The sequence below is a fragment of the Lampris incognitus genome, chromosome 19, assembly GCF_029633865.1.
Source record: "Lampris incognitus isolate fLamInc1 chromosome 19, fLamInc1.hap2, whole genome shotgun sequence".
In the NCBI taxonomy this organism is placed as follows: domain Eukaryota; kingdom Metazoa; phylum Chordata; class Actinopteri; order Lampriformes; family Lampridae; genus Lampris; species Lampris incognitus.
In genome coordinates, this window is record NC_079229.1 from 39,932,243 (window position 1) to 39,955,817 (window position 23,575).

Below are 23,575 nucleotides of genomic sequence, written 5' to 3' on the forward strand. Positions count from 1 at the left end.
TGCAATCTTCCGAGCCATCCTTTCATATTCCCTCACCATTTTAAGGGTGTCAGACCCAAATTGTTCCGCAACATGTCTGTGAATGTTCTCATTCATCCAGGTCGTCATGGTTCTCCAAAGGAGTTGAATCAAGTGCAACTGGACTTGGTATATATCCGTGAAGACGTTTCGCCTCTCATCTAAGACCAGTTGCACTTGATTCAACTCCTTTGTATAACCATGACCTGGATGAATGAGAACATTCACAGACAGTGTGAGCATGGAACTCCAACAAAGTACAAACACTACACAGTTCAAGAAGAAGTACAAAGGTCTGATTCTCTAGAGATATAGGGACAATGAAGTGTTACCTGTCTACATTTTATTTACCTCTAAACATCTATTACTTTTTTTGTCATTTTCCTTTCCATGACAGCGAGTGGATATGTGGGTTGTACGTAGCACTGACATGTGTTTATTCCTGCTACATGACATTAGCATGTGTTTATTCCTGCTACGTGACATTAGCATGTTTATTCTTGCTACATGACATTAGCATGTGTTCATTCCTGCTACATGACATTAGCATGTGTTTATTCTTGCTACATGACATTAACATGTGTTTATTCCTGCTACATGACATTAGCATGCGTTTATTCCTGCTACTGTTAGCATTTGTTTATTCTTGCTACATGACGTTAGCATGTGTTTATTCCTGCTACATGACATTAGCATGTGTTTATTCTTGCTATATGACATTAAGGTTTGTTTATTCTTGCTACATGACATTAGCATTTGTTTATTCTTGCTACATGACGTTAGCATGTGTTTATTCCTGCTACATGACATTAGCATGTTTTTATTCATGCTACATGACGTTAGCATGTGTTTATTCTTGCTACTTGACATTAGCATGTCTACACTAGCATGTCTTTATTCTTGCTACATGACGTTAGCATGTGTTTATTCATGCTACATGACATTAGCATGTCTTTATTCTCGCTACATGACATTAGCATGTGTTTATTCCTGCTACATGACATTAGCATGTCTTTATTCTTGTTACATGACGTTATCATGTGTTTTACTTTCTCTTTCTCTCGTGTGTTGATGTTTTTTCTCTTATTGTTCACGGTAGGTGAGTTTGTATTGTGCTGCACAACATTTTATGTGACGTACACAGTACAGTGGGAAGTGAGTTTGAAATGTAAAGTAGCTGAATTAACTTAAGAGTAGGTGAGAAGGGGTAGGAAAAATAAGTGTACACTTCCTCCTACTGCTTTTCCAACACGGAAGAACTCATGTGGTGCATACGGAGATGTGTTCTCTGAGTCTGATGTGTGGATTTGTTTATCACCTCAGATTGTTGGTCATGGATTATCTGTATGTTATGTCCTGCTTATTACATGTTCCACATAAATCATCCTTATTCTGCTCTTCACTTTGCAACACTACTGGGTGTCTCATTGTTCAGAAGTGGAAGAAACACAATCCCACCATGTTTTTGTGCCTGCAGGAGACGAACTACACGAACAGGAATGACAGAGGAGTTGGAAACAATGCGGGAAACTTGCTGGTCTCATGTGGAGGCCTGGCAACACAACACATACTGTTTATATCCTTTCTCAAAAATACATCAGCCTTGAGATTATAACCTGACTGATTTTTCTTTCTTTACCTTCACTGTTTATTACTACTCACTTTTACATCCAGTTTTTATTTACTACAATCCCATATTCACTATTACCGCTTATTGTATCCAAGTGCTTTTACACATTGTTTTACTTGATATCTGTATTGATATCTATACTGATATATTTATATCTGTATTGATCTCTATATTGATATCCATATATCTGTATTGATCTCTATATTGATATCTGTCTTGATACCTGTATTGACATCTATATTGATATCGATATCGATTTCTATATTTATATCTGTATTGATATCTATATTGATTTCTATATTTATATCTGTATTGATATCTATATTGATTTCTTTTTGATATCTGTATCGACCTTTGTGTGTTGCTTTTTTTTCTTTTTTCCCATATGTTGTTTTACTATTAACTTTTTTAAAATAATTTAAGTTTAGGAGCCAGGTGGAGGAAGTGACTTGGGGGTGGGTAGGGGTTTGGGCGGGGGAGAAGACAGGTGGGCGGGCAGGGGGTGAGCAGGTGTTCAGGGTTCGGGCGGGGGGTGGGCAGGGGTTCGGGGGTTTGGGCAGGGGGTTGAGCAGGTGTTTGGGGGGTGAGCAGGGCTTCAGGCAGGGGGGTGGGATGGGGGAAGTAAATTCTGGTGTTCATTACATTTATTTTATTTTTGCCTTTGTCATGGAAAAATCGATAAAGAGACCTGTCAAAATAAAAAGAATAACTTTGTATTGATTTGAAATGACCCGCCTCTCTGAGGAGACCCAAACCATGAAGCAAAACAAAGCCCCGGGCCACTTTCCACCACCACCACCACAATCAACACACCAAACGAGAGAATATCTGGAAGAATGGTGTCCATCCCTCCAGCAGAGTTCAGTGGAATCTAGGACAAGGAGCACTGAAGCTGTTCTGGAGGCTCGTGGGGGCCCAGCACCTTCCTGACACACTTCATGTTGGCTTTCCTTCAACTTGTCCCCCGTCTGTGTGACTCACCAAATGAATGCCTGGTTATTCTTCCCTCATCAGATTAAACGAGCAGCAGCCTGGCTGAACATTCTACCTCCTGCCCACACACATACCAGGGTTCATCTCTGAGTGGTCAGCAACGTGAGGAAGGCAGTTGGAGGTTACTGACTGAAGTGGAGTCTGGCCAGTCAGAGCAGCTCGTACTGTCTGAGGTGCATTCGCTGAATGATGTCACGGCAGTCATTAAAGACTCGGCGGATATTCTCTGTGTCAACAGCGCAGGTGAAGTGAGGATAACAATAATGTTTCCCATCAGCACTCGCTGTACTGATCCTCTGTAACACACAACAACACATACGTAGAGACAAAACACAAATACAGACACACTGCTCCACATGGGCTGTATATTCAACACTTCTCTACATGTTTGTGTGTGTTTGTATTTTACCAGAAACTCGTCTCTGATGAAAAACTTGGCTCTCGTCACACTGGGGTGTTCCTCAGCATCAGGTACAGCTGGACAACACACACACACACACACACACACACACACACACACACACACACACACACACACACACACACACACACACACCAGAGAAATGCTGAGATAAACATACAAAAAACCCTCCATACTACTGTCAGCAGGTACTGTGTATGTACCTGAGTGTGTGTGTATATATGTATGTGAGTGTATGTACATGTCAGTACTACCATCAGTAGGCACTGTGTACTGTGTGTATTCTGGGAAGTAGTCCTCCAGTTTGGATTTTCCTGCCAGAATTTTCTCTGCCAGCATATCTTGTTTGTTTAGGAACAGGATGACTGAGATGGTCTTCAGGAACCTGATGGATCAATTACAACCCAGTTAGCTAATTTCCAACCAATCGGAACACAGATTGCTAGCTAGCTGACTAAGCACTCTGCTAAACAGATGAGGTGTCTGCTAGCTAGCTTCCAGATTTAACAACTCAAACAACAACCACAACAAAAAGACATACAAGGAAGGCAACCGTTTAGGTTCTAGAGCTTAAAATATACTCAAATCAAAGCAAGTCCTGACATTTTCAGTCCATCATCTCAGTTACAGGCTTGTGTTTTTATTTAGGCCTGCATCGTTTGGATAAGGCAGGAAACACATTCTTTCAAAGCCATGAAGAGCCTGAGGTTCTCACATGGAGACAAGAGTGGGTGACCTGACCAGTATGATCGACACCTCAGCAGGTGGAGAGATACCCGTGGAGAGGTCATCATCCCAAAGGAAGCTGGGAAATCACTCTACATACAGGCCTGAATGCATGTGATGCATCTTCAAGACGTCTTGAGATCCGATCACTCAGGATGCGTTCAGAGGCAGCCTGGGATGCATATGTTCACATATGTAGTGTAGTCTGAACATTAATGTGACCCTGTCCACACTGAAAGATCACCTAATAGTCATTGTCAGTGGATGTGCCAGGTTATGTGATTGCAGGATTCTCAAGCACAGAAGTTAATTTCACGATTGATCCTGTGAGCAGCACAGAGCAAAAATATATATCAAAGGGAGTTTGATATATATACTGGCAGTGATGGTATCTCAGCAGAACTCCTAAAAGAAGGAGGATACATGTGCACCAGAATGATCTATCAGTATACATCTACCGCCCCCCCCATCCACCCCTAATCTGAGGCAGACTAAGGACCGAGCACTTGACCTGCTCCCTCCGTCAACTCCCTCCCCAACTCCCTCCCCAAGCACATCAGACACTGCTGCGGTCTGCCCACATTCAAGTCATTAATCGGGACTCACCTCTTCAGACTTCATTTGTGATTTATGTGATTTATGATGTTTGTTTTTCTTTCCCTTTTGCATCTGTCCAAGTCAGAGAGTACTGCTGGCATCGTGTGTGGCTGCCGCTTCTCCCTCTTGTAACCCCCCTTCCCATCCACCCCTGTATGTCTTCTCCCTCCCCCCTTCCCATCCACCCCTGTATGTCTTCTCCCTCCCCTTTCCTATCCATCCCTGTATGTCTTCTCCCTCCCCCCTTCCCATCCACCCCTGTATGTCTGTGTTGTGTTTATCTGTTGTTTTGTTTCACCCAGTTTATTGTAAAGCCACTTTGAGTGTTAGAAAAGCGCTATATAAGTTTAATTTATTATTACTATTATTATTATTATTATTATTATTACATCCTGCAGGTCTGGGACCAGGAGAGTGTCCCTCAAAAATGATGGAGGGATGCTAAAATTGTCTCCGTGTACAAAAACAGGTGACAAGTCAATCTGCAGCAACAGTTGTGGCATATCCCTACTGGTTGTTGCAGACAAGGTCCTAGCAAAGGTCATGGTTTGCAGGATGGTGATGCACTTGACAGAACATCTGCTGCCAGAGTCACAGTGTGGTTTGTGGAAGAACAGGAGAACTGTGGGTTTGATTTTAACAGTAAGTCGGCTACAAGAAAAGTGCCGTGAACAACATCAGGACCTTTTCATGGCTTTTGTCAACCTCTCCAAAGCTTTTTACAATGAATTGAGAGCTATTTTGGAAAATACTGAGAAAGTTTGACTGTCTGAGAAAATCTGTGAACATTTTGTCACAGTTCCATGATGAGACGGTGGCATGGGTGGCCATAGGCGGACAGGAATCGGCACCCTTTAATGTATGCACTGGAGTGAGGCAGGGGTGTGTGCATGCACCGGTACTCTTCAACATTTTCCTCCTATGTGTCTCAAAGCTTTTTCATAAAGATCTGGAAGACAGTAGTGGGATTAGATGGAAACCCTGTCAACATTCGAAGGTTCCAGGCAACCACCAAGTTGTCTGCAGTGCAGGTCCTTGAGCTGCAGTATGCTGATGACTACGTTCTTGTAGCTCACACACCAGAAGACCTACAAACCATCATTCCCACAGTTGTGAATGCCTACAGCAGGCTGGGTCTATCACTCTACACCACCAAGACTGAGGTGTTATGCCAATGGAGGTCCAGCCCCCCACCCACTATAGAACACCAACCACTCAGCTTTTCCATCTTTCAAATACCTGGGCAGCATCCTTTCTGAGGGCTGCAACACTAATCACTTAACTCATAATAGAATCAAACAAGTCTCTGTAGCCTTCGACAAACTCCAATGTAAGGTCTTCCAAAAGAAACACCTCCACCTGCACACCAAAACTGCCATTTACAAAGCCGTCTGCGTCACAACTCTCCTATACAGCTGTGAAGCCTGGGTCACATGCAACCACCACCTAAGGTTGCTGGAGCAGTGAATCATGGAGATCACATGGCGTGACTGCGAGGAGGGATGTCATCATCGGACTCAATAGACTACCAGCAAGTAAAGCAACCACAATGCTCTTATAACTTCTGAACGGTTATCTTTCCAGTTAACTAGTTGTCAAGTAACTTCACTTGCTAACTTGTTGGCTTGATTCAGTCAGCCAGTCATTAAACTAGTATTGATGAGTGTCTTGTTAGCTCAGTAAGCTATTAAACAAGTTAACTGGTTGGTTTTTGAGATTACCTGTTGGTCCAGATGGATTTGAAGAGATCCAGTGATTCTCTAAGTCGGTTGGTTGAGTTATCTTCTCTGATCACCATGTTATAACTACTGCTTGCTGCTACGAAGATGATGGCTGTCACATCTGTTTAATAAAGACAGCTACAACTAGTAATACTAGTACTACTACCACCACCAGGAAAAACTTAATTATAGTTAAACATTCTTTAAATACTACTGTTAATTATATCTATTATTATCTTTAAATACTACTTTTAATACTACTGCACTTGGTCCCACTGTAAGTCTTTAGCACAGCATAGCATGACATAACAAAACATATGGACTGTTCCTCACTTTACTAACACACACAGAGTTTAACAGATGCTTCTTACCATTGAAGCACTGAATCCATTTCCTCCTTTCATCTCTTTGCCCTCCAACATCAAACATACTGAAGGACAGAGAGAGAGAGAGAGAGAGAGAGAGAGAGAGAGAGAGAGAGAGAGAGAGAGAGAGGCGGAAAGAGAGAGAGGGAAAGAAGACAGGCAGGAAGCAAGAGAGAGAAGGAAAGAAGACAGGCAGGGAGGGAGAGAGAGGGAGGGTGAGAGAAGGAAAGAAGGCAGGAAGAGAGAGAGAGAAGGAAAGAAGACAGGCAAGAGAGAGAGAGAAGGAAAGAAGACAGGGAGGAAAAGAGAAAAGGAAAGAAGACAGGCAGGAAGCGAGAGACAAGACAGGCAGGAAGAGAGAGAGAAGGAAAGAAGACAGGCAGGAAGAGAGAGTGAGAGAGAAGGAAAGAAGGTTTGGCATTAGATGAGTGTCAGGCTAATAGAGATGCACTGACAGAGAGCCAATACTTATTGCAATGGCCAAAGTTTCAGGGACAAACACGAGTTCTATTATCGCTACTCCGTAGTGCTATATTTACATATTGCCCTCTGACCTCGCCTCTAGCGACGCTAGGCTCTGAAATTCACCGCTCATGCGACAGCATCCCCTAAGCCCCGCCCACAACTGCACTTGACATGCGTCACCACATCACTCGTCAGTTCGACTAGAGCCTCCTTCAAGGGAAGACGTGTCGCACTGAGCTCTGTTGCGGGTTTTTTCTTCATTGCTAGCTAGCTTAGCTTTTTTCTCTATTTTGACAATAGTGCGGTTTTCTCCGTCACTATGGCTGGTGTTAACGTCGACGTCGATGTTCTTTTCGTCGAGTTTTATAGTTGTTGCCACAGGAAGAAGGACGCTGGCGATTTCCATCCTTTTTGCAGCGACCATCCTAGCATGGCTCATGTTCGGGAGACTGCAGCTAGCCTAGAGGCGCCACCATGCATGGTGTGCGCTTCATGGCCGCTCAGTCGACGGACGAGCTGGGTTTCACATGCCTTTTCCGCTCAGGTTGGTGCCGGTGTGATCGAGATCCCTCCCCGGCCGGGCTCGTTGGTTTCTGCTGTGCTCCCTGGGAGCCAGGACCACATGTGCCCACCGGCGGTTCCGCAGGCTGCTACTCAAGATGGCGGATCTTGCTCCTACCAAGTCCCTGAGGAAGGGTCCGAGGAGGAGGCAAAGTTCGACGACTTTTCCCCTTTTTTCCTCGAGAGGGCCTTGGCTTCGACGGGGACCACAAGGGTTGCCCCAGTCCATGCCTCGGTGACGCCCGGAATGGATCAGGCGTTCTCTGCCTCGGTGGAGGTGCGCAAAGACCAGAAGCACATTCCGCCCTTGCCCCCCATCACGGAGTCCATCAAAGCCACATGGCCGGAACCAGAGAAGGTGCGCTCCACTGTTAAAGTGAACACCAAGAGCCACCTGACGGTTGCCGGCTGGTCTCCTGCTTCTATGCCGCCCCCCACTGTGGAGAAATTTCTTTTTCCCCGGCTCTACCCTGGTAAGCGACGTGAACCGGAGAGCAAGGAGGCGGCGATGAAGATCAAACATCCCTCGCCAGACATAGCGTCCATGGATGACCACGCGCGCCAAATCTGGTTCAGTGTTCTCCACTCCGCAGCGGCCATCTCCACAGCTGGTCTGGCAGCTGGTCATCTGAGGCGGGGGGTGGACAGTGAGAGCCAGGGGGATGACGACACCGATGCCTCACGCCTGGACGAGGCTTGGAGGGCTTCTCAGATCATCGGCACGTTCCTCCGTGATGCCACGGTGAACCTGGGTGCAGCTCTGTCCTCCTCAGTCCTGCTGAGGCGCGAGTTCTGGACGAAGGACTGTCGCTTGGAGGACGGGGTCGTTAAGATGATCCGCAAGCTCCCCATCAACACGGACGGCCTTTTCGGTGTGGATGAGCCAGCACTGGAAAAGATCCGTCACGACCTGGCCAACGCGGAGCTGCTGGCTAAGACCTTCAAAGGGAAGGGTCCCGCGCAGCCTCCGGCACGCGCTCAAGGCTCTCCGAAGCCCCAGCCGCAGGGGGGCGAGGTCGAGCCTCGAAGCGCCGCAAGAACTACGACAAGAGCCAGTCGGCTGGTCCCACGCCAGCCCCTGGGGCTCACAGTCAGTCCCACCACGCTGGCGGAGGCGGCGCGGGTGGTCCTCAGCCTGACGTGAAGCGGAAGTACGAGCACCAGACCAGGGGTGCCGGCTCGGGAGATCCGCGCCGCCGCTGACGGTGCGCGACAGACCCCCACACCCCCTGTTCGAACATTGCAGGTATTGATGTTATGGCTACTGGTGGCAAGGTTTTACCATGCAATGAGGGGAACATGTTGATGAATAAAGATTTCAGTTCTGCATTTTATCCTTCGTGTTCCTCGTCTGTAGATTATTCTACGGTGGGTGGTCTGTTATATAATGTTGGTGATGTCGATGCTACTTTTATTCCACACGCACATGGTGTAGTGAGTAATATTGTGTCACATGCCACCGGACTTTGCAAGCAAGTCAGAAGAAACGAAGATGTTCCAGATATGGCAACGGGTTCACTAGCTTCACAGGGTGTAGGCTATGTGAATTATACCGCTGAGATCAGTTCTGTTTCAAACCGTACACAAGGTTATGGGTTGTTGAACTCTGTATCTATGCCTGTCTCGGATAATCATGCGCTGTCAGATGGGAAAGAAATTAGTTTATCCCATCAGACAGGCGTCCAGAGTTACGCGCTGGGTTTTCCCGTGCGTAAAGCAGGGTTACCGGAGCGCATGACTCGCTGTCTGTGGCCAGTCGGAGAGGGTGCTGGGCGCGCGCATGCTGATGCTGATTTTTCCGCGCTCCCACCTTCTATTGGGCAAAATCCTGCACATATTCGCTCCCCATATGGGACGCGGTCCGCCGTGGGAGCCTCTCAACAGTTCCGTGGAGAGCTCGGAGGTTGGACCGGAATGGCAGCGATACAGCCTATTTCTCGACAGCCAGACACAACGCGTCACGCGCCCTCTGTCTCCCCATTACGCACGCTGGCAGGCGCTGCCGGGTGTACCAGAGTGGATCCTCCGAACGGTCAGGCATGGGCACGAGATTCGGTTCGAGCAGGGTCCTCCCGCTTACACAGGCATACGTCAGACGCTGATCCATTCACCTGCCGAAGCAGAGGTGTTGCGGCAGGAAATATTGGAGATGCTGTCCAAAGACGCGATACAGGTGGTGGAGAGAGGCACAGAGGAAATAGGGGTTTATTCGAGATATTTCCTCGTGCCCACGAAATCGGGCGGCATGCGGCCGATTCTAGATCTGAAATGGTTCAATACTTGGGTGCGCAAAGAATCATTCCACATGCTGACGGTCCCCCAGCTCCTAGCCATGATATCGAGCGGAGCCTGGTTCACATCTGTGGACCTCAAGGACGCATATTTCCATGTCCCGATAGTGGGTCACCACTGGAAATATCTCAGGTTCGCGTTTCAGGGAACGTGTTACGAGTACAAAGTCCTTCCGTTCGGCTACAGTTTGGCCCCACGGGTCTTTTCGATGTGCGTCAAGGCGGCTCTCACTCCGCTATTCGCCCAGGGTTACGTTATAGCCTACTACTTGGACGATCTGCTTCTGATAGCCCCAGATCACCGGCTGGCTATGGAACGCACGAGTCGCCTGGTCTCGCACCTGTCAGACCTGGGTCTCACGGTAAACTGGAAGAAGAGCGCTCCCTGGCTGTCACGCGAAACCACCTATCTGGGATTAGCGTTGGACTCAGGGAGGATGCTGGCTTCCATCTCGGAGGAGCGGTGGCAGGGGTTAGAGGACCTTCTTGCCAGTTTTGCCCCGGGCCGGTTGGTGACAGTAGGTCAACTGCGTCGGCTCCTGGGCATCATGTCCTCTGCTCACCAGGTGGTGCCTCTGGGTCTGCTTTTTATGAGGAGACTCCAGTGTTGGCTTATTCGAGAGGGCCGGTTCCGCCGGCTGCGCCAACGGCACAGGTTAGTGGTCCCGGAGGGGGTGAGCTTGGACCTGGATCACTGGGCAGAGGCCTGCAGATCCAGGGTTGGGGTTCCCCTCGGACCCAGATCGGAGGAGGTGATTCTGCTCACGGACGCATCCCTGGGATGTTGGGGTGCGATCTGTGGCCACGGCACAATCAGAGGAGTATGGCCCATGAGTCACAATGCGCACATCTACACGCTGGAGCTGGAGGCAGTGCTGTTGGCGGTGCGTCATTTCACTCCTCTCCTACGACATCGACACATTCTGGTCAGGTCGGACAGTACCGCTACGGTGGCGTATATCAACAGGCAGGGCGGGATGCGGTCGGCTGCGTGCCGTGCGTTAGTCTACGACCTGTGGAGTTGGGTGCATCAGAACGCGCAGTCCATTCGGGCAGTTCATGTGCCTGGCAGCCAGAACGAGGCAGCGGACATCATGTCGCGCGGCGGGCCCAGCTGGGACAACTGGTCCCTCAATCCTCTTATCGTGGAGATGATCTGGGCGAGATTCGGAGTGGCGCAGGTGGACTTGTTTGCGTCCTAGAGGAACGCCAAATGCGCACGATGGTATTTGCTCTGCCCGAGCGACAACCCGCCTATGGGGGTGAATGCGCTGGGCGTCGAGCTGCTCTATGCTTTTCCCCCTCTGGGTCTGATACCGGCGGTGGTGGAACGGATCAGATGCACGGGCGCGTCGGTGATCCTGGTGGCTCCCAACAACCCAGGCGCGCCGTGGTTTCCGAACATGGTTTCCATGGTGCGCGTGCCACAGTTCCTCCTCCCGATGTGGCCGGACGCTCTGACACAGGCAGACGGGATTATCCAACAGGAGCCCCTTCTAGCGGGGTTCCAACTGGCGGCCTGACTTCTGAGAGGGCCAGGCTGAGAGAGGAGGGCTTTGATGAGGCCGCGGTGGCCACTATACAAGCCGCGCGCGCTCCGAGCACATCGGCGCAATACGACTCCAAGTGGAGAGTTTTTGCTAGGTGGTGCCTGGGAGAGGGCGTGGAACCTCTGTCTGCATCCTTGGCCCGTGTTGCGGGGTTCTTGGAATACAAGAGATCGACTGACAATTTAGCCTACGAAATGATCAAGGGGTACTTGGCAGCGATCTTAGCCTTTATGCCTAGGCTGGGTGGCGACACTGTCTTCTCTCACCCCCGTATGGTGGCGTTCCTCAAGGGGGTGAGGAACAGGCAAGGTGTTCGGAACGACCGCACGGCCACTTGGGATTTATCCCTGGTTCTGTCGGCGTTGTGTTCTGCGCCATTCGAGCCTTTGGAATCGGCTGACGTTAAGTGGCTGTCGGCCAAGGTGGCGCTCCTGCTGGCCCTGGCGTCTTTGGGTAGGGTCAGCGAGCTGTGCGCGCTCTCCACGGAGGGCATCGAATTTGCCGCGGACAGTTCAAAGGTGATAGTCTACCCGAATCCGTCGTTTCGTCCGAAACATGTCACCGCGCGTTACCAGCGGGTGCCATTGGTATTGTCGGCCTTTTATCCCTCTCCCTCTTCGGAGGAGGAGAGGAGGCTCCATCTCCTCTGCCCGGTTCGTGTGCTACGGGTTTACCTGGAGCGCACTGGTCCTTTCAGAAAGACTAAACAGGTCCTTGTCTGCTACGGGCCGACGGGCAGGAAAGGAGAGCCGCTGTCTAGCCAGAGGCTTTCTCATTGGATTTGCTCCGGGATCTCCCAAGCCTAGGTGGGGGCTGGTAGAGGAGTACCCAGGTTTAAAGCGCACTCCACGAGGGGCACAGCCGCTTCGGTGGCTCTCTATGCTGGTGTGGCGATGGAGTCTATTATGTCAACGGCAATGTGGTCTTCGCCACATTCGTTCATTAATCATTGCTTAACTGACCAGTCTGCTATGACAGTGACCGGTGCTGTGCTTGGCACAGCAAGGCGCACTGATGCGTAATGCGCTCCGGCCATACGCAAGTGTCTCCCGTCGGGAGCGCGGACGTTTGTACATAGTTCATTTAAAATAAAATGAAAAAAAATAAATTATATATAGGCTATAGCCTATGTGTATATGTATATGGAAAGTTGGAACGGTTACGTTCCCTTTTCTCTTTTTTCCCGCCCCCTTATGCGAGCCTCCCCTCTACGATATACTAGCCGGCCAAAGGGGGGATTTGAGTACTGGGTGTGAGGTGTTGTTCCCCTTATTGTCCTCAGCGCGGGTGGCAGGCGAGGGGCATTAGTCCGCCGCTACTCCGTAGTTGGGGCAATATGTAAATATAGCACTACGGAGTAGCGATAATAGAACTCCTGGTTCTGTAGAGAACCTAGGTTCTATGAGCTACGGAGTAGTGCTATATTTTCCTGCTCGCCTGCTGAGGTCCCTTGAAGGAGGCCTTGGTGGGTCGAGCTGACGAGTGATGTGGTGACGCATGTCAAGTGCAGTTGTGGGCGGGGCTTAGGGGATGCTGTCGCATGAGCGGTGAATTTCAGAGCCTAGCGTCGCCAGAGGCGAGGTCAGAGGGCAATATGTAAATATAGCACTACTCCGTAGCTCATAGAACCTAGGTTCTCTACAGAACCAGGAGTTTTCACACCGACAAATATTCAGTTTTATATTTTCTCCAAGCAGCTCCAGACTGAGTTGAAACAGCAGAGACTGTTGGTCCAAGTCCCGGCATAAGACTTACTGGAAGTTGACCTTGTCAACCTGAAACCTGGTCTCAAAAATCCCTGAAGTCAAAACTCTGCAACGCAGCAAATCCTACAGAAAAGAGACGAGAGGAAATTCATTTGGAAAGTATGAAAGTAGGAGTTCACAACAGGACTTTAACCTTCATGTGTGTGTGTGTGTGTGTGTGTGTGTGTGTGTGTGGGCAGCCCACAGGGTGTTGTGATGCGCCTAGTGCAGCAGTGTGTAGTTGGAGGGAAGGTGCATGTGTTCTTCCAACCTGCTTGCGTCCCTCCTGACCTTAGCTTGCTGCCGCTGGCTAGCCTTTGTTGTGAATAGCAGAGCATCCTAGCGTGTAAGCCTTCCCTTGCCAGTACATAGCCTCTCCTGCACCAAGACTCCTGCAAAGCCTCCCCACAGCCACACATGGTAACTGGGGTCTTGCGGCCCCAGGCTAACTTGGCAGGGGATCTCGGAGCAGCAGTGGGCCCCAGAGATATGGTGTGCAGGCCCACCCTGGTGGACATGCCCTGGCACCTATCAACCACTGCCCCGCTGCCTTGTGGGTGAGTCTGGGAAGACATAAGCCTAAGGGAGCTTACCCCAACAGAAAAGCAAGCTGTGGCGGCACGCTTCGAGGCGGTTTCTGAAAAACTGGATTTCTGGCAGCCCCCTGCAGTTGTGAGGAGGTGCCGGTCATCTAGGGATCCCCCTTGCCATCGGAACCATCTCCTCTACAATCAAGTCAGTGGTGTTGGGAGAAGCGCACCCCCTATGCCACTTTAAAAACCATCTCTGGGCAGGTATCTTCTTCTGCTACCTGAGTCTGTTATCTGAGTGTGCGCCTGTATATGTATATATATATATGTGTATATATATATATATGTGTGTGTGTGTATATATATATATGTATGTATGTATGTATGTATGTATGTATGTATGTATGTGTATGTGTATACACACACACACACACACACACACATATATATATATATATGTATGTATATATGTATACATATATACACACACGTCCACAGGATGTTGCATTGCAACAAAGGTCAACAATTCAGGAGCAAAGATATAGATATAGCTCAAAGTTGTTAAATGGCAGAAATATGTATATATATATATATATATATATATATATATATATATATATATACACTACCGTTCAAAAGTTTGGGATCACATTGAAATGTCCATATTTTTGAAGGAAAAGCACTGTACTGTTCAATGAAGATAACTTTAAACTAGTCTTAACTTTAAAGAAATACACTCTATACATTGCTAATGTGGTAAATGACTATTCTAGCTGCAAATGTCTGGTTTTTGGTGCAATATCTACATAGGTGTATAGAGGCCCATTTCAAGCAACTATCACTCCAGTGTTCTAATGGTACAATGTGTTTGCTCATTGGCTCAGAAGGCTAATTGATGATTAGAAAACCCTTGTGCAATCATGTTCACACATCTGAAAACAGTTTAGCTCGGTACAGAAGCTACAAAACTAACCTTCCTTTGAGCAGATTGAGTTTCTGGAGCATCACATTTGTGGGGTCAATTAAACGCTCAAAATGGCCAGAAAAAGAGAACTTTCATCTGAAACTCGACAGTCTATTCTTGTTCTTAGAAATGAAGGCTATTCCATGCGAGAAATTGCTAAGAAATTGAAGATTTCCTACACCGGTGTGTACTACTCCCTTCAGAGGACAGCACAAACAGGCTCTAACCAGAGTAGAAAAAGAAGTGGGAGGCCGCGTTGCACAACTGAGCAAGAAGATAAGTACATTAGAGTCTCTAGTTTGAGAAACAGACGCCTCACAGGTCCCCAACTGGCATCTTCATTAAATAGTACCCGCAAAACACCAGTGTCAACATCTACAGTGAAGAGGCGGCTGCGGGATTCTGGGCTTCAGGGCAGAGTGGCAAAGAAAAAGCCATATCTGAGACTGACCAATAAAAGAAAAAGATTAAGATGGGCAAAAGAACACAGACATTGGACAGAGGAAGACTGGAAAAAAGTGTTGTGGACGGATGAATCCAAGTTTGAGGTGTTTGGATCACAAAGAAGAACGTTTGTGAGACGCAGAACAAATGAAAAGATGCTGGAAGAATGCCTGATGCCATCTGTTAAGCATGGTGGAGGTAATGTGATGGTCTGGGGTTGCTTTGGTGCTGGTAAGGTGGGAGATTTGTACAGGGTAAAAGGGATTATGAATAAGGAAGGCTATCACTCCATTTTGCAACGCCATGCCATACCCAGTGGACAGCGCTTGATTGGAGCCAATTTCATCCTACAACAGGACAATGACCCTAAACACACCTCCAAATTGTGCAAGAACTATTTAGAGCAGAAGCAGGCAGCTGGTATTCTATCGGTAATGGAGTGGCCAGCGCAGTCACCAGATCTGAACCCCATTGAGCTGTTGTGGGAGCAGCTTGACCGTATGGTACGCAAGAAGTGCCCATCCAACCAATCCAACTTGTGGGAGCTGCTTCTGGAAGCGTGGGGTGCAATTTCTCCAGATTACCTCAACAAATTAACAGCTAGAATGCCAAAGGTCTGCAATGCTGTAATTGCTGCAAATGGAGGATTCTTTGACAAAAGCAAAGTTTGATGTAAAAAAAATCTTATTTCAAATACAAATCATTATTTCTAACCTTGTCAATGTCTTGACTCTATTTTCGATTCATTTCACAACATATGGTGGTGAATAAGTGTGACTTTTCATGGAAAACACAAAATTGTTTGGGTGATCCCAAACTTTTGAACGGTAGTGTATATATATATATATATATATATATATATATATATATATATATATTTAAATCTATATACATACACACTGCTTGATACTCATCACGGCTGGCTAATGAATAATGCAATAATGCAAAGGTAAGACTATTCTTACTATAAACTATCAGTGTACCAATCAACGTTCGTGATTATTACTGCTAAATACTGACTATCTTTACAAATTTAGTGCTACTGTTAAAAATAATGAATGTTTCTTTATTACTGCTAGTTAAATTATTAATAAATAACTAATAGCTATTCTAGATATGATTGAGTAGAATTAATATAAAAATGACTACAACTAAGTGTACACTACTTGTTAAATATTAACTTTCACTAGAGTATATTTTTTACTGTCGGTTACTCCATAGTAATGAATACCACTTACTCAATGACACTAAATAATAAAAACCACTAGCTATTTGATAAATGAGAACTACTATTTATTTAAGGCTCCAGCCCTGAATCTTGTGGTTTTATTATACCAGTGCCACGGAAAGGTGAATCAGTTCATCTGGACACAACGTTTATTGACGGAAGCATTTCATCATCATCTAAGTGACCTCTTCAGTCTCACCTGACTGCAGGTATCCCCACCTTTATAAATAATACAGTGGCATAAAAACCAACAACAATCAGTTTCATATGCAAATTGTCCTCACCATTATAACATCTCCAAGCGTCTGTGTATTCTTAACCCGTTGGTAGGCAGTAAAGAACATCACATTCAGAACACTGTAGATGTTGTGGATAAGGTGAGGGACATCATCGTGGAGAGGATGAAACAATGGTCTCTTATGATGTTAAGCCTCTCTTCACGTGTGTCCCTGTTGATGAAGCAGTGGAGGTAGTCCATATTACAAGACGACACCACCCTTAGTAATAAGACCACCTCCAACACTGACCAAGTGTGTCTGTTCCTGAAACTGTGTCTTTAGTCCATGTACTTCACATACAGGGGGCAGTACTACAGGCAGAATAGGCATATTAATACAGAATAGCAAAATACAGGCACATGGGTGTACTATGGGTTCCCCAGTTTCACCTGTAGTGGCCAACTTGTTTAGGGAGGAATTAGAAACGAGGGCTCTGGTGTCCTATGCAGGGACACCACCTAACCATTGGTTCAGATTTGTGGATGACACCTGGGTTAAAGTTAAATTTCTTCCCCTGGATTGCCACTTTGCCATGGTGTAGAAGCTTGCGTGTACCAATGATCCCAAGACCTATGCCATCCAGAGCTTGGCTCCTGGTAGGGTCACCCAAGGCAGATTGGTCAAAGGAGAGGTTCCAGATGAAGCACAGTCCAACAAACACCTCAATGGTGGATCTGGCAGAAGATGTCTTCAGGCCACAATGCCAGTGAGGGCGGGTGAAGGCTTCAACAGAGGGCGGTTCCCAATCGTCTTGGTTCTCCATGCCATCAGACTCTGGCCACCGCCTGCCAAGGACGGTGTGGTGGCTGCAGGCACATCAGCCACTCCACGTAAAAAGCTGTCACGCGCAGGTGTCCTCTCATTATGTGGCTCCAGAATCGGCCTCCAGGATCGGCCTCCTCCCTCTGAGGACCCAGAGGGAGGACGGTCAAACTCGACCCCAAGTGACCACCGATGATGATAATGAAAGTTAAATCTCAGGACATACCACATTAACTCTGTGGACACCACATCAAGTTCACCAGGGAGGATGTGGAACATGACAGGTTAGCCTTCTTACACTGTGAAATTGCAACTGGTGATGGGGGGGACATTTGATTGTTGATGTTTACCGTAAACCAACACATACTGATCAGTACTTAAGGTTTGACTCTAATCGTCCACTGGAGCACAAACTAGGAGTCATCAAGATGCTGGACCACCGAGCTGACAATGTCCCCACTGACACAGCAGCCGGGGAAGGGGAGAAACCCCACATTAAACAGGCCCTTGTTAAGTGTGGTTTTCCTAACTGGGCATTTGTCAAAGCCAGGAAGATGCCCAAACAGTGCACCAGCCAATCAAAGAGAGGGGAAGGACAACAGCTGTCTAAGCATAAACAGTGGTGATTCCGTATGTGGTGGGAGTGCTGGGACAGTTGAGATGCATACTTTCCAAACACCACGTCTCAGTTGCTTTCAAACTCCACAACACACTGCACCAGAAGTTGGTCAATCCTAAGGATCAGATCAAACAGAGCAATACAGTTTACGGTGTTAAGTGTTGGGAGGATTGCCGTGACTTATACATCGGAGAAACCAAACAGATGCTGGCCAAGAGGATGGCACAGCATAGAAGAGCTAACACGTCAGGCCAGGACTCCACAGTCTACACCATCTACAGGCCAGGACTCCACAGTCTACATCATCTACAGGCCAGGACTCCACAGTCTACACCATCTACAGGCCAGGACTCTACAGTCTACACCATCTACAGGCCAGTGGCCACTCTTTCAAGGATGAGGGTGTGCACATCCTTGATAGGGAGGAACGTTGGTTTGAACGAGGAGTTAGAGTTCATCTATGTGAAGAGGGAATGACCATCCCTGAACCAAGCAGGAGGACCTACGAGTACATCTGTCGCCATCTTACAATGCTGTGATTGCAACTATTCCCCGATCCTCAGTGAATAGTACACATGACCATTGTAACTCTAGTGAATGGTGATGGTAATTTTCTTATGAAACTGATCGTTGTCTTTGGTCATTATGCCACAGTATTGTTTATAAGGGTTGGGACACCTGCAGTAAGGTGAGACTGAAGAGGTCACTTAGATGATGATGAAATGTTTCTCTCAATAAACATGTCCAGATGAACTGATACAACTTTCTGTGATTTCCTTACCTGGATTACTGAGGATGCATAAAGACATTGTACCACTGTGTGTCCTATTTAGGTGTTGGTAAGGTAGGAGCCCGGGAAGGGACATGGAAGGAAAAAAAATCAAAGGTTGAAAAAAAAAAAGATGTACTTTTGCTAGAGCTCGAGAAACTTTTATGAGATCATATAAGTGAGAGACATCTGAAGAGCATACTTAGCACAAGGGGACCCTCTTTTCGCAAAGTATGCTCTGACCTGGCGGACTTCACTAGCAACCAACTGCAGTACACTGGACAGCTTCACAGGTACCGGTGGATGTATTGCTAAAGGCAGAGAACATGGGCTACGTGTGCGGAAAGAGGATGTGCACTTGGTGTTGAAGGAGCTAGATACCAGAGGAGTGTCATTAATGCAAGTAAAATGTCTCAGATGACAGCTATTTCTCAAAAGGGCCAAAATTCATCTGGCACCTGGACTCAATTAATAAACTGAAGCCATATGGCAATTGTGTCAATGTAAGTATTGATGGTTTTCAAGAAAGATAATCTGGTTTAATGCCTACACAACAAGTAGTGACCCCAAGTTAATCGTAAGGTATTACATAGAAGCAGTGCAGCGTTTAGGGGGCTGCCCTACAGTGTTGAAGGGCGATTTTGGAACCGAAAGGCCTGTGTTAATTTTCAAGCCCCATCTTTTTCCACCTGTCCCTGTCATTATCATTACTTTATTTGTTACAAATACTTTTCCTAGTGTCACTGTCAGATGAAGGTCTGTGCTCCAGCACATCTGTAATCGAATCATCTGCATCAATGTGAGATCCATGTTTAATCAGCTGTGAATCTGCTCCCTCAGGGCCGCTAACAGATAAAACCTAAGACAAGATAAAACCTAAGACAAGATAAAACCCTTGATAAGATAAAACCTAAGAAAAGATAAAACCCAAGATAAAACCCAATAAGATCAAACCCAAGATAAGATAAAACCCAGGATAAGATAAAACCCAAGCTAAGATCAAACCCAAGATAAGATAAAAGATAAAATAAAACCCGATAAGATAAAACCTAAGATAAAACCTAAGATAAGATAAAACCCAAGATAAGATAAAACCTAAGATAAACCCAAGATTAGACAAAACCTAAGATAAGATAAAACCCATGATAAGACAAAACCTAAGATAAGATAAAACCTGATAAGATAAAACCCACGATAAGATAAAACCTAAGGTAAGATAAAAACTAAGATAAGATCAAACCCAAGATAAGATAAAAACTAAGATAAGATAAAACCCGATAAGATAAAACCCAAGATAAGACAAAACCTAAGATAAGATAAAACCCGATAAGATCAAACCCAAGATAAGATAAAAGATAAAATAAAACCCGATAAGATAAAACCTAAGATAAGATAAAACCCAAGATAAGATAAAACCTAAGATAAACCCAAGATTAGACAAAACCTAAGATAAGATAAAACCCACGATAAGACAAAACCTAAGATAAGATAAAACCTGATAAGATAAAACCTAAGGTAAGATAAAAACTAAGATAAGATAAAACCCACGATAAGATAAAACCTAAGGTAAGATAAAAACTAAGATAAGATAAAACCCATGATAAGATAAAACCTAAGGTAAGATAAAAACTAAGATAAGATCAAACCCAAGATAAGGCATCTTCACAACACTCATCTGCTTCAGATGACAGTTGGTCTGTTGAAGGTGCTTCTTCTTTTGCGCAGATGTAAAACCTAAGCACCTTCAATTTGGTTTGTTCATAAAGTCTGCCAACAGTGTCATCTAAAGGAATCTGGTTTCTTTTAAAATCACAGGCATCAAATGTAAAGGGTTCAGCTTGCCCTTTTGTTAAATGCCCATCTGGAATTTTTTTTTTCATATTTCCATAATCTGAGCAACAGTTAGTTTTTCCCACCGTTGCATGTCTTGTTCCTCTGCCATTTTTGGTCCTCACTTGAGAGTATTCATGAATGCAAAAATGATGCCATTCAATTTCAATCTTGCTGGAAGTCTTTTCTCCTGCATTACTTCCTTTTCTTGACATCGACTCGCCTGGCTTGTGGAACATACCTGATGTTCCACACAGTGCTGCTTTTGTCTTTCACCTCATTTTCTGTGTTCCTGTTTTATCTCTTAATTTTTGTGTAAGTCTCTTTATCAGTGATGCACTTTGTTGACAGAAGGCGAGGACAGCTATCTGGACATCCTATCAGGGGATATATCCAGCTGATGATTGTTTATGGCCTGAAACAGGCTTGTACTGTCTCATACAGGATTTACTTGACTCCCTGGATTATTTTTGCTCCTTATTTGTTGAGCACTTTCCCTACCATTGAGTGTTTCTTTCAACAAAGTTATATATATATATATATATATATATATATATAGCACAAAAAGTAAGGAAATGTGTGTTTGGTAGATGATTTCTTTGTTGTAACAATGCTTCTTGGCAATAAATCTTCTATCAGGCAGCTGATTGTCAGCACCTGGGGTAGCAGAAGCTCAAAACAAGAGTCAATAGCAACAGCAAAATAAGCTGTTTGGCATTGGCAGAGAAGATTTGGCAAATTTTTCGTGGGCACAACCCACATACTCAGCTCTGCTGCTCATCCCATAAATGCATGTTCCTTACAAATGTGGCGCCATTTAAAAGGGAAATAAACAGGCTTCCCAATGGTATAAGATTTATTGCCAAGAAGCATTTTTACAACAAAGAAATAATCTACCAAATACAAATTTCTTATCTATAATCCAGTGGGTCAAGTAAATTCTCTATGAGGCAGTACAAGCCTGTTTCATGCTATAAGCAATTGTTACGGCCCTAGTGCCGTGTGTCTGTAGTTTTCCCTCTCCAGGTGATGCCCCGCCTCCTGTGGAGCTGCTGATTGAGCCCAGTTGACCCCAATTCCTCATCAGCTGGGTATATAACTTGGAGAAGGACACCCAACAGTGTCAGTGGGCCATTGTTGGTAGCAGTGTGTGGAGAGAGATGGCCAGTGGGCCATTGTTGCCAACCAAAGAGCAAGCTCTTGTGTCTAGACTCTTTGAGAAGGAGGGTGAAGCTTATTAGTGTTCTTGTTTCGGTTTGTTTTGATCTGAGCTTTTGTTAAAGCTTGGTTAGTTAAGAGCCAACATCTTTAGTTGCCTGTTTATTTTATAGTTTGACTAAAGGGTCTTTTTGTTAATAAATCTGTTTTTACACCTGGTTCCACCTCCCACCTTTCTTATTCCCCCGGGATACTTTTATTTTCTTTGTTACTTCCCCTCATCCCCTGGACCTTTAATGGGGAACGTAACAATTGAGGGCTCGTCCGGGATAATTTTCTTTGAATAAGACAGTAAGGAGGTGGATTCCTGTTGTGTGTTAATTGTTGCTGTGTTCAGCTTGTCTCCAGTGGCGGCTACGGTGAATATTGTAAATTCGTTTGGCGTTTCAGACAGCTTCCCTGGTTAGAATAGGGGAGTGTCCAGCTGGACTGTGTCCAGTCCTTCCATCGGACACTCAATTGTTATTTTGCCTTTCTTGTTTTAGGAGTAATCCTGGGTGGGGACAACGCTCCCTGGCGGGGGTAGGCTTTTCGAGGCTCAGGCCGCCCAAGTTCAGCCTTTAAAGCCGCCCCGAGCCCGGCACGCTCCGAGAAGACAGATAGGTGAAGTTTCAACCAGGTAGGAAGGGGGAAGTTTGTTTTTAAGGCTAACCATACCTCTATTTTCAGCTTGCCTTAATTTGCCACTGGTGGATGTGACCTTTTTGAAAGTGTGACGTTGAGTGACTATAGCGGAGGCTAATTAACATTCAGCCTGTGTTTGTTTTCTTAGCTATGGCTACTTTTGAGTCACGTGTGTCTACTCCTGGTTCTAAGCTGGCTGCGCAGTTAAAAGTCCGTTTTGCTTGCCTCCAGTTGGAAAAGGAGGAAAGGGAAAGGGAGAGAGATTTCCAGCTTCGCAGGGAGTTGGAATTGGAGAAATTGGAGGCAGAGACGGCTATTAAAATGCGACAGCTAGAGGTGCAGTATGAGCATAAAGTGTCCACGCAGCAGGCTGCGGTGTTGGCGGATGAATTCGCGCTCCCACATAAAAACATCTTTGTACTGCGTAATATTTCCTTCCCCTGTAGCGACGACTCACGAAATGCTAACTTGCCAGTTACTCAAGCTTCACGTGTTGGTACCCCTCCAAAACCTAAAGTGGAGAAACGGTGTTTTTTCTGCCATATGCCTGGACATTTGGTTGCCCATTGTGAGGCCTTAAAATGTAAGCGGCAGAACCGCAGTCGGCGGGCGGCCGTGTCCCAGGTGAAAGGGAATGGGGAGGACCTAAACCAGCCGAGGAAGCAGGAGGTGAGAATTGCACACCTCGAGTCTGCCATCGCTGACCTCACACGCCAGTGCCATGCAATGCGGGCTGAGGCGGAAGAGCTTTGTTTGGAGCTGGCGAGTCAAAGGAGGAAAGCTATGGAGCAGCTGAGGTTTGTCCGTGTAGAACTCAAAGAAGCCCAGAAGTCTCAGCGGGAGATGAAGCTGCTGCTTGATATGTACCGCTCAGCACCCAAGGAGCAGAGGGACAAAGTCCAGCTCATGGCGGCTGAGAAGACCGAGGCAGAGGAGCTGAGGCTGAAGGACCTGGAAGAGAGGGAGCGAAGAGAAGGCAAGAAGATGGCTGACGAAGAGGCCCTGAGGAAGATTCGCTCTGTAAAGGAGCAGGTCGACATCCTCAACAAGAAGCTTTCAATAGCGAAACAACAGGAGGATGCCTTGCTCAGGGAGATGGATGTGACAGGCATTTGAGGACATGCAGGAGAAAAACATCAGACTGATGCAGCAGCTCGGGGAGAAGAATGAAGCCAACTTCCAAGGGAGTGAAGAGGATTACCCTCTTGAATGCCAACCTAGGGTTT

General features: G+C 46.3%; 1 protein-coding gene across 2 annotated transcripts in view; it reads right to left on the reverse strand.

Annotated features, from left to right (window-relative positions):
- Positions 1-2,790: 2,790 nt before the first annotated feature.
- Positions 2,791-23,575, reverse strand: part of LOC130129813 (guanine nucleotide-binding protein G(olf) subunit alpha-like) — a 53,950-nt gene continuing 33,165 nt past the window's right edge. For both annotated transcript variants that reach the window (XM_056299471.1, XM_056299470.1), the window contains 6 exons: positions 13,094-13,167; positions 6,478-6,536; positions 6,107-6,227; positions 3,317-3,447; positions 3,051-3,118; positions 2,791-2,937 (listed from right to left, as the gene is read on the reverse strand). In XM_056299471.1, the coding sequence (XP_056155446.1) occupies positions 2,791-2,937; positions 3,051-3,118; positions 3,317-3,447; positions 6,107-6,227; positions 6,478-6,536; positions 13,094-13,167 (600 nt within the window). The remainder of the gene's footprint in view (positions 2,938-3,050; positions 3,119-3,316; positions 3,448-6,106; positions 6,228-6,477; positions 6,537-13,093; positions 13,168-23,575) is intronic.